Genomic DNA, 12,037 nt, shown 5'->3' with positions numbered 1-12,037 from the left:
GTTTTTTTATGAATGTACAAAATAAAAACAACCTGGTTTCATATAAGAAATCATCAGTGCCGCTCCTTTTAAATATCGCTTTGAGCATGACGGTTCTCAAGTGCCAACCAGATCTGTGTGCACACGGAACTCTAATCACAGTTTGGTATTATGTCCATACAAAACTTGAGTATTCTGTGTATAACAGGAAACTGTGGTAAGCTGAAAACAGAAGCAAACACTTCTGACCTCTTTGTCATGGTCAGGACAGAGGAGGAAAAGGGAGAAAACATGGTACCCAGTTAGAGATGGGAAGGCCTGGAAAAAACCCCCGGAAAAACTGGGGGGGGGGGACAGGCTTTTTCCGGTTTTTTCCAGGCCTTCCCATCTCTAGACCCAATACTCATGCACATGACGCTAAACTATTGTTCACTGTTACATGTGAATCAGGTAAGTCGGTCCTATCTCATCTTGAAAGGTCCACCGCGGGATGCAAGGTTGTGGGTGGGATTACTGAGGTGTATGTTCCTCTGACTAATCCCCAGGTGAGAACTCATGTGGAAGAATCTACTTATTGTCTGGACTCTCCTCTCTTTATTTGCTGGAACCCTGTCTCTTCCGTGTCAACGCATGATTGTCATTTCAGTCTATATGTCACACAAGCAAAGATTTAGCTTTATCTCAAAGTTTCTAGCAGGTTGGTCAATGCCATTAAAATTACAAGGGTTCTATTTGGCAAGGACAATCAACTGCTTCGTTAACATAATCGTATTGAGCAACTGGTGTTTTTACAATGATGAAGATGATGATTTTAAGATATCCTACATAAGAATAGAGGAAATAACCTATGAATTGTTCCAAGGTGTGTCTCAAACTCCTCCCTCCCCTTTCCTATTGGATTTCATCTCAGACCACCCTTCTCTACGTCTTAGTTCCCAGCGCTGTTACAAAAAAAACTTTTTCCTTTGAAGGTTCTATTATCTAGGGCAGGTTTCCTGTTTTAGCTCGCTTCTGTGACTCTATATCTTTCCAAACCTATTCTAATTATACTTTGTTCTTTCTTTCCCGTTAGCTTCAGCCCTCTCACCTTGTACCGTTTTAATTATTTAATTTTTGATCACTCCTTGGCTCAGCTCTGCTTGCCTGCTACGAACGATAAAGCTACATATCTATTTACTTCCGCAAGCCCTTTTGAGAATGTAACGTTGCTCACAACCGTCAAAAGGCAAGGCCAAGGGGCCCATGCAATGGTAGGTTAGAAAGGTTTGTTGGAATTCTTTTGCAGGGTTGGGTCCAGGCAAGCCACTGAGAACAGACAAGAAAACGAATCAGTACTTGCATCAAAGACCACCAGAATCTCATCCACGGGAAGAATTAACTAGTAGCACTGAAGTCGGGATAAAATTTAAGAGTTTTACATAAAAGAGAAACAGGGAAGAGCCATTAGCCAAGTCTAGAAGGGTATAAACATCCAAGCAAACACACAGGATGAGAGATCTAAAATGACAAACACACCCTTGGCCTTTATTTTCAATGGTTTTCCTAGGTATCAATCCTTACTGCAGTTGCCACGTATTGAGACATGCTGAGCTGTGCAGTGTGGATCAGCTTTTTGAACACCATTGCACCATCCTTTTCAGCACTTGTGGAAACACACAGAAAGTTAAGCAATGCTGAATTTCTACGGATGGTTTAGGCAAGCACAAAGCTGACCCTAGCATGCGGCTGATGGAAAAACCACAGCTGCCGCATGCTGGGAGAGTCATGAGAAAAGGACCGCAAACAAATGCAGGTAAACAAGGTTTGTCACTGTGCAGATGCAGAACTGAGCCAAAGCTGGTCTAAGGGAAGGGAGGCAAGCAGGCATGTCAGCACAGATATGGTCTCACCTCCTAATAGTGTCTTGCAGAATACAGAAATTAATCAGAGCAGGGCACAACGGGGAACAATTACTGAACTGAAGCAGAGCCAAGGTGCAGGTGGGCAAAACTAAAGATAGTTTCCAGGTTTTGAAGATGCCTGAAAATGCAGACTGACTACAAATGCAGACATCAATGGAAGACATTATGGCTGCTCAGGCCGTTTCGGGTCTCTGATGTGAAGCCTTGAAGTGCTTGCTGACTTGCTACAGCGTGGTGCTGATAACACCAAGGCTGCAGGTTCGATTCCCCGTAAGGGACACCTGCGTATTCCTGCACTGAAGGGGGTTAGACTAGATGATCCGCGGGGTCCCTTCCAACTCTATGATCCCAGCTGAGCACCAGCTTCAGAGAAACAAGTGGTAACACAGCAAGCAAATTGTTTCAAAAGAATGGAATGCAAATCCCAGAAACCTGAAAACCACAGGGCAGCTGCCATACCCCACTGCCCCTTGTAGGGTTTCTCAGTTTCCAACACCTACTAAATTATCTCTATTAATTTCTCCTCCAGTCATTGCATTCCAGAGTTAAGCAAAACTGCATTCAATTCACACCAGAGCAACATTCTTACCAGCATTTAACAGCGCAAAAAGCTATGCCCTTGTTATCATTTCTTGGTGATGATTTTATAAACGTTAACCGAGGAAATAAATCCTATAAAGTCATCTATGATGTAGGCAATTCGCCTTTGCTTTCTAGTAAGTGTATAAGATGTAAAGCAAGAAGAAAGAATTCAAATATGAGCCTGACAACAGAGATCAAGGATTCCTTCTATCACAAGTTTCACATGTTTGGTCTAGGAAACTGGCATGAGTACAGCACTGTAAATCAAAAGCAGCTATTTCGACAAGAATGTTAACATTCAAAACTGTCAATGCTTGGGGAAGTTTATTTAGCACAATCTTGTGAATTCTGTGCAACATTTTGTTCTTGTTGTTGTTTAGTCGTGTCCGACTCTTCGTGACCCCATGGACCACACTTAAATGTGTAGGCACTGCTGGAACGAAGATTTTAGAAACCGAATGGTAAAGAAAAACAAATTATGGTGTGCATTCAAGTTGATGATTGCCTGCTTTTAATATAAATCACTGTACCGCACAGATGGATTGCTTGTATTCAGATGTCACAGTCTACCACAATTAATTGTCGTCACTCGTGATTACCATTGAATAAACTTTTACTAGCCAAGTGGCAGATTGTTCACAATGTTAAAAAGAAATGGATGTGGTCTAAAATCAATTACCGGAACAGTCATCTGTTAATAGGTGTCAGCTAATATTCACCACTGAAAGGGTCTCCTGGAAATATGAGATTCCTCCTCCCCTCCCATTCTTCTAGAAATGATGAAACAAATGAGTGATTGCTCACAACTGAGCCAGATAACAGTCTACCTGCTTGCCTATTCATGTTTTCGTTTGTTGCGGGGATGAAGTATTATTTTGTTCATAACTGCACTTAAAGTACCCAGCAACTCCCTGGATCCCCTCCATTTGCTCTCCTCCCTAAATTTAGATGTGGATATTCTATTCTTTCATATCAATGAAACAGAAATTTTACAAAGTACGGGGAGGTTCATCTGCTCTCTTTTTGGGGGGATACCTAGCCCCAGTTACCTTGGTTCTACTTCATCTGCAATCCCATGAACACTTACCTAGGACTAAAGGTAAAGGTAAAGGTACCCCTGCCCGAACGGGCCAGTCTTGACAGACTCTGGGGTTTGTGCGCCCATCTCACATCTATTGGCCGGGGGCCAGCGCTGTCCGAAGACACTTCCGGGTCACGTGGCCAGCGTGACAACGCTGCTCTGGCGAGCCAGAGCCGCACACGGAACGCCGTTTACCTTCCCGCTGGTAAGCGGTACCTATTTATCTACTTGCCCCCGGGGGTGCTTTCGAACTGCTAGGTGGGCAGGCGCTGGGACCGAGCAGCGGGAGCGCACCCCGCCGCGGGGATTCGAACTGCCGACCTTTCGATCGGCAAGCCCTAGGCGCTGAGGCTTTAGCCCGCAGCGCCACCCGCGTCCCTTACCTAGGACTAAGTCCCACTGAATAAATAAGAAGTACAGGGTCAATCTTATCTGAAAATCATACTTGGGCCCTCTTCCACTGACGTGCTTTCCCTGTTCACAGATGTGCAGAAAATTATTGATTGATTTATTTTTAGCAAAGTAGAGACAATGGCACTCTGCACATGTGTAATGACACACTTTCCTATTGTGATAAAAACAGCAGCCCTACCAAGTCAAAATCTGAGCAGCTGCTACTGCTGATAGAGCACACTCCTCTTTCGGACAGCTTCTTATGCATAACTGATATTTACAAAATGCATGCCTAAAAGTATACAAAGCGACATGCCAAAGTTGCAAAAAATAAAATAAAAATAAAATTCAGGTGCGATGTGGATGCCTAGATTCACACTTTTTGTATTGCAAGTATGGAGATATCGTTGATATGTTTATTGCATTGTTTTGCTTGTTCGATTTTATGCTTCATTATAGAGGTTTGTTAAAGATAAATAAAAATATATATTAAAATACAAACAAACAAACAAACGGGGGGGGGGCACACACCGAAAAGAAAAATGAGAATTGCAAAATACAGTAAAACAGCTGTGCGAATGTAAATCGCTTCCGTGAATTAAAAAAAAGAAGGGTTTCTTCCATCTGGCAAAAGGAATCTAGTGAGGCAAACAGGAGGGCGGCTGTGGGCAGGCTATTTCATAAGGCCCAGGAAAACGAGCAGATTTTAAAAGGAAGGCTTGCTGAGGAGAGCAATATTAACAGAATAACTGGGCGTAATAAACTCAATCGTGATTCGGTCCCCCCTCCCAGTCTAAACACTTTCTTGTCATTTCTCTTCATATATTTTATGGTCCGATTACATAATCACTGGACAGATTTCAACCTATGCTGACTTAAAGGCTGCATAGTAAGGCACGTCCTGGTAGCATGTGCCGCTGAATCAATTTTTTGCCATTTCTATGTGAATGAGGCAATCACAAAAATGTGCTTTTAAAATGATGATTTAGAACGGCCTGAACATGCATGAAACATGCATGCATATAAGCACTTTCTTATACTCAGTCTGGAGTTTGTTTTTGCTTTGCTTTTTTTTACATTTCTAAAAAGAACCCCATGAAGCACGAACATATGCTTGAATGCATTAAAAAAAAAAAGATAACTGAGACAAGATGGCAAATGTGAGTTTTAAGGCTGTTTGTCTCTGGCCAGAGCCTTATGAGCTTTAATTACTGTTGTGCAAAGCCTAGCAACTAACTCCAGGTACTAAAAAAAGAAGACAAATGGCTATTAACTTGTGGGTTAATATCCCATCATAATCCTGAAAATACGTGCAGTAGCTACACGCTGAATTGTTTGTTGTGGTCACAATCAAAGTAGCTAATTGACAAGGTAAGCAGAAAATGAAAGATTACGTGAAAATGAAAAGTTATGCTCTTTCGCCCTTCTATGAGTAGCTCAGCAAAGCAGTGGTAAAGTAATATTAGTAAACATTTTCTTTCTTTGTCTTCTCCATGAATAATACTTCTTAACGCAGAACATCTGAGCACTTGGCTTTATACAGCACCAGCGTTAGATTTAGAAACTGCGCTTTAAAAGTACAGAATCACTAAATAAAGGGAAACTCATGACTTTTCAGGGTGGCATTGTGCTTGGAATTATATAATTTGGGCATGGTCCAAGTTAAGATAAGCACAAGGCGTTTCAGTGTGTTGGATTTAAGGATCTGCTTTTGAAATCCTATTTTTGGGTGGATTGTTCTCCTTATTTGTCTCCAGCTGGAATAGAGATCACAGTGAAAAATACCGGAAGAGGTCTGATTGCTTCTATTTAATAAAGGATCTCTTTTTTTTCAGTTGCAAGAAATTATAAAGAAACTTGTCTTAAGAAGGCAGTGTGGCATCACTGGATGCCATTTAAGAGCAGTAAAATCAATAACAACGGCTAGAAGATTTTTGGATTTGTAAAGCAGTTGATAGTGATTCTTCTGGATGATACGTTTTGCGACTGAATATTTGTGCTGCTGTTTTAGTGGGTCTATTCCATAGATTTAAAAAAACACAAATGTTATTATAATGTATTTTTTGGTACTTCTTTTCTGATTTTATATTATGACTCATGTTTTTCAAGTTTTGTAAGTCGGCTAGAGACTCTTTATATAGTAAGAGTCCAGACAATGGGTGGTATTCAACTAAGCTTTACTCAAAGCAGGCCCACTGAAATTAATGCACATGACTAAGTTAGGCCCCTTAATTTCAGTGGATCTACAATGAATAAAACTTAGTGGAATACCATCCAATTGCTGTTTCCCTTTAGCCGTCTCTTTGTCTGATTGGCTAGATCTTCTTTTCTAAATGTCAATCATGACTACGACTTCATTCATGGGCTAAACACACTGAAAGGCGGGAATAGGCTAGCTTTTCACAAAACAAATGAGGATAATTGTGCCTCATGGCTTGGATTCTTCAAATGCTATAAACTTACTTATAAAAAAATATGAGACAGGGTTATGGCTGCACCAACACTAAGGCTATGTCTGCACCAGCTGCATGTATGAGTATTTTACAAGACACTTTCTGGAATTAATCTTGTTGAACATAACTGTAATGGTAATTCGTTACAATTATGCAAATAAGATGCCAAGAACAAACAATCTTCACCACATAAGAAAGTAAACGCCGTAACTCAAAAGCCAGCAGTGTAAAATAAATTGTTCCAGCTAGGCTTTTACCAATTGTAAGGAGGAGATACTAGGTAACTACTGCAAAGAAATAAGACAAAAAAATAAGGAAAGTAGCAATTACATGAGAATGAGTCGTCCATCACAATTCCTTTCAGCAAAAATATTCCATTGCATGGCCAGTTATTCAATTTCATTTAAATTAGCCAGGGTGAATAGGAATGACTCTGAAGAATAAGTATTTTATTCAAGAGAATTCCACCTCACCCCACCCTCCAAAGCTTCAAGAATATTCAGAACAGCTTGCTATCCTCAATCTCAATAAGTGATGCCTACCCAACAGTTGAACGTGTGATGTATTGTATTATGGTCTGTGTAGCAATATAGGCCCAAAGCAGCTCTAAACATCCTGCTCTTCAAATTATGGCCCAGATCTAAAGAACTATACTGCTACTTGTGTGTTCAATGAAGATTTGAATTTCTGTTTATTAAGCCAAATCAAACCAATGACCTATCTAGCTCAGAACTGTCTACACATGGATTGGCAGTGCCTTTTCAGAATTTCCTGTAGGAGACATTCTCAGTCCTACCTTGAGACACCATAGCTGGGAGAAGAAAATGAGAAGAAGAAAAACAATCAGCCTATGGAAGAACATTTTTTTGTTGGGGAGATGAGCAGCAACAAGAGGCACACGGATCAAATATTGATGAGTTCATACCAGCTTTAAGCTGTGTTATCTCCATCTATTCCTTGGTCACTGGCATTTATGATAGCTGGACCACAGGAATTAAAGTGATGTCAAGGAACTACACTGGTAAGTAGATGGCAACTCCTGCTCTGTGAATAAATAAAGAAACCTAGTTAGTCAGGCATCCTGGTCTGGGAATATTTGCACTACAGCAATATTCAGAAGCATTTTTGGCAGCTTCTCCCAAACCACAGGAATTTGCCAGCACTGATTAAAAAAATAAAGATATTGAAACAACCAGATATCCTTATCCCCTAGGAGTCATAACGGCCAGGCATTCTCACATGGGATTGGTCCAATGAGAAATTCTCTAAAGATTAACAGAAGCAGAAACATCCTTATCACAATCCCAGCTAGCCAGTGTAACCACAGCTTACTCAAAGTCCAGTTTGCATCTACAGGAAATAAGCTGGGCATCAATTCATACAAAACACCTGGTACAAGGTGAGACAAAGCAATTTCTATGTTTCTAGAAGAGGTCTATAATCTGTGTACTTAGTGTTTAATTTGTGGTGGGGCCAGAATAATTGTTGAGTCAACTCAGAGGTTTGAAATATACAAATGAGAGAAATAATTGGCATGAACACTCAATTTCAATATATATGATGATGAATTCAGACAGTAGGAAGAGCTTCTTGTTCTACCCCAGAAGCCAGAACAGCTAGAGGGAGCGCTGCGCAGTGCTCCCTCTAGCTGTTCTAGCTTCTGCCTTAGTGGCGCGAAGCCTCCGCAGGGCAGCGGGGAGCCTTCATCCCACTGCCCTGCGGAGGCTTCACGCAGCTATCCCTGGCTTTTGCGGGAGGTGCGTCCTGTGGTCCGGTGCGTCTAATAGAGCAAAAAATATGGTACTAATAGTCATTCAGTGCAAAATAACCCCAATCCCAGTCTCATGTTTTTCTTCTCTTATGATCAAGTGCCTGAGAAGTAATGAAGTTGTTCAAGAGGACTTTGTAAGACTCTCAACTTATACAAATGGAAAACTTTCACATACTTCCAATGGTTCTGAATCAACACTGCTGGAATATAAATGAATACAGACCAATAGCAAAATACACACACTGCATGCCTATGCAGACGCACTTCCAAAGTTACCACATCATATACAAGGCACCATTTCATTCTAAATCTACACAAAGCAGCCATGCTGCATTATGCAAAATTCGTCTGTATAAACATATTACAAAGGGCAACAAATAGCAAAGAAATGACCACAATAGTTTTGATGCAAGGGCTAATGAAGGTGACATATAGTTAGCCACATCAATAGGCTATTTGACTCTCTTATCTCTCTTGAGTCTCAATTCACAATTCCATCAAAGTTTCAGTGTCAAAATACATATGAATAAAAGCTCTTTAGGAGCTATGGGATCTGGGAATACCAATGATGACATGTTCAGGGTTGAGAAATGCCTTCCTCTGTGTGCACATGGCAATCAGGGTCTATTTTGCTATTTTGAATAAAGAGCAGGATGTATGAAAGGAATGCCTGCAGGTTAGGGCCAGCTTTACCAACATTATTATTTGCTCTTTTATCTAAGGCTACATGCTCCTAGGTCTATCATGTAGCCTCTGGGCACTCTACACGATCACCCCATGGCCACAGGCAACGAGAACGACATCATGGAAAGCTCTGTCATCACAAACTTTGTGTCTGGCCCATGTTGGACAGAGCTCAAGGACTCTTTCTGGAAGATGTCACAAGGGAAATGGTCTTCCACTATACAGTGGTACCTTGGGTTACATACGCTTCAGGTTACATACGCTTCAGGTTAAGAACAGACCTCCGGAACGAATTAAGTACGTAATCCGAGGTATCAAGGTACCACTGTACTGGATGGATCCTGTCCCTGTTGCTGTGGCACAAACCCATCAATAGAATTGAAGGAATTCAGCATTTGAAAGTGTATAAAAATACAATGTACAAAAGAGCAGGAGATGAAGAAACCTATCTAAGGCTGTGTCCACATCAGACATTTTACTCGAGATAATGGGCTGACAACCAGCATCCTTGTCCTAGATGCTTATCGGACAGACGGCCAAACCAGATGCAGTGTTAAATCAGAGAGTGCCTGGGAAGGAAGTTTCCATTGCCAGCATTGGAAACTTGCTCCCTGCCTCTAGTAGCAACTTTGGGACTGTAGGGAGGGTAAATGGTAAAAACTTTGATATTGCATGCTGTAAGCTGGGAATTCTTGTTGTGGGAAGTGATTCAGAAATTCAATAAACTTAAACCTATAAACCTAATATTGATTTATCTTCATTGGTGGTGATGGAGAATGTGAAATAGGCACATATATATTTAACATCAAGCCTAGCTAGGCTCTGGGCTACTGGAAATTGTTTGACTCACTAAAATGGGCATCCGTGATCCTCCTGGAGCTAAAAGATCCCAGATCTTATTTAGCCATTGATGTGAGCAAAGATTAATCCAGCAAAGATTTATCCCTTACTACTAAAGACCCTCTTTCCGTTTAAATATATATTTTAATTATTAAAAAGTGAAATTATATTTTGCAGATCCCAGGGAACATGCAAAAATGCACATACTCAAACCCACCCCCTGGAACTGCCAAACTTACTATCTGAAGTCAGCGCACCAAATGGGTCTTATCCCTACCCCCCAAAAAAAGCAAGACAGAGAGCTTTAAAGCTCCCCGACTTGCTTTCAGGGCTCTTATGAGATCTTGAGGTCTCATGAGAGCCTACAGAGTCCCATAAGCAAGTCTGAGAGCTTAAAAGCTGTTTCTGCACCGGGAAAACCCCGAGCAAAAAGAGCTTTTACGCTATCTGCCTTCCATTTTGCTAGGTTTCACTACTTATTGTTTTAAAAATTGTTTTTAACAATTGCCTTAACCACCATGAGGACCACGGTCGAAAGGCAGGGTTAAATAAATTTATGTAGACACACACATTTTTACGGTGTCAAGAAGCAATACCAATGCACTTCAATTCCCAAATAGCTAAGCAACAAATCAATTCCTGGTAAATTCAGCTTGACTCATTGTAAATAATTAAACACAGAGCCAATAAGCTCTTAATAAGCAACATAGACAGACAAATATATTAGATTTATATTCTGCCTGTCTTTTGCAGACCCCAAGGCAACACATGCAAGTTTCTGATGCAGTTCCTTATCTAGATAGTGACTGGATCCTGCTAAACTCCAGCAAGACAACTGCATCACATGCCTCCAGACCAAAACCTGGATCACACTGTTTCAGTATGATAAGATGACACTATTCTCTTGGGTCAAGTGAAATAAAACCTGCAAAAACATTATAAAGCAATTGCACTAGCACAGGCAGAAGTGTTCAGCTAATTTCTCCTTGACTCACCAGGGGCTCTGCCATGATGATGCGGATCTTGCGCTCAGCCTGGGTGGTAAAGTTAACAAATAAGCTTTTCAGGACATATTCCCCAGGTTTACTGTCTGGATCGACATTGATAGGAAGCATGGTTGGAGGTCCCTTTTCCCTTTGTGTGCCAGAAACAGATGGGACGGGTGGCTTGATGTATCCGTTACCCACCGGAGAAGCTGAAAAGTAAAGAAATATATCTTTAATAAGACTTAATTATAAAAAGTTGTCCCTTCCCAATAATAATAATAATAATAATAATATTTTTTATACCCCGCCCTCCCTGGGCTCAGGGCGGCTAACACCAATAAAATCACAGTAAAAACATAATAGGGGGAAAAAAGAAAAGGAAAAAAAACCCCAATTTAAAATACAATTTAAAATGCAGCCTCATTTTAAAATAGCTGATAAATCAAGACCATAAGGGGAGGGAAACACAAGGGTCAGACTGAGTCCAAACCAAAGGCCAGGCAGAACACCCAAGGAGCCTGGGCTATTTAGTGTTGAACCTTTTGGAAAAACACCAGCGCTGTTTATGGGAAACTTCACTAGTGAACAGGGAAACAACATCAGACATACCGACCTGGGCGTAAGCCCCACAGAACTCAGTAGGGCTTACCAAGCGTAAATGTGCACACCACTGGGGTGGAAATACGTAACTAGAGTTGACATAACGAGTTGTTCAGCTGTACTGGAAGGACAGTATAAGAACCTTTTAAAGAAGTGACTTCCTTGTCAAGCAGGCTTACATAATGCTTTTTTTATTTGCAGCGATCTATAGCGCTGCACTAGCAAGGCTGCCCATCAGAAGATGATGTGCCTGATATACATAGAAGGGATACTTCCATAGATAATACCAGGAAGCACAGAGAAGCAAACCAGGGGGATTTGCATTGTTAGAACACACACACACAAGCCCTAAAAAGAGGGTACAGATACTGCTGCAGAAGTCCAGAAAACCTTGCACTGGGCCTAGATACACCCTTGCATTTGTGGGTAGGGTGATTCTCTTCCTCTCTCTGATTCCTCAGTATGCAATCTAAGCAGAAAATACATTGGTACATTGGACGCAGAAGTCTCATAACAGTGCCCCTGTTTTCTCTTTCACAGGGCTGATACTGAAATATGTTTACTGGATTTTGAAAGCAGCTGACGTTAATCAGGAGTTGATTGGGTTAGGTTCCTAAATTCTTTCCCTGAACTGCACAGGAGAATTTTTTTCCTCTTGCTCTCATACATTAGTTCTTCAGAAATCGTTCCTATTGTTTACGTAGTAGACAAAAGGTAATTTAATCTATCATGCCAGACAGAAAGCCCACGACCCTTTATCAGATGTT

At 41.1% G+C, this 12,037-nt stretch overlaps 1 protein-coding gene across 8 annotated transcripts in view; it reads right to left on the bottom strand.

Annotated features, from left to right (window-relative positions):
* The window catches only part of FRY (FRY microtubule binding protein), a 183,338-nt gene that overhangs the window by 104,671 nt on the left and 66,630 nt on the right, over nt 1-12,037 (bottom strand). For all 8 annotated transcript variants that reach the window (XM_082220213.1, XM_082220215.1, XM_082220214.1 and 5 more), the window contains one exon: nt 10,680-10,879. In XM_082220213.1, coding sequence (XP_082076339.1) covers nt 10,680-10,879 — 200 coding nt within the window. The remainder of the gene's footprint in view (nt 1-10,679; nt 10,880-12,037) is intronic.

Source organism: Podarcis vaucheri, assembly GCF_965113315.1.
Source record: "Podarcis vaucheri genome assembly, chromosome: 4".
Classification (NCBI taxonomy): domain Eukaryota; kingdom Metazoa; phylum Chordata; class Lepidosauria; order Squamata; family Lacertidae; genus Podarcis; species Podarcis vaucheri.
The sequence above is the reverse complement of the archived record's forward strand: the minus strand, read 5'-3'. Positions and strand labels throughout refer to the sequence as shown.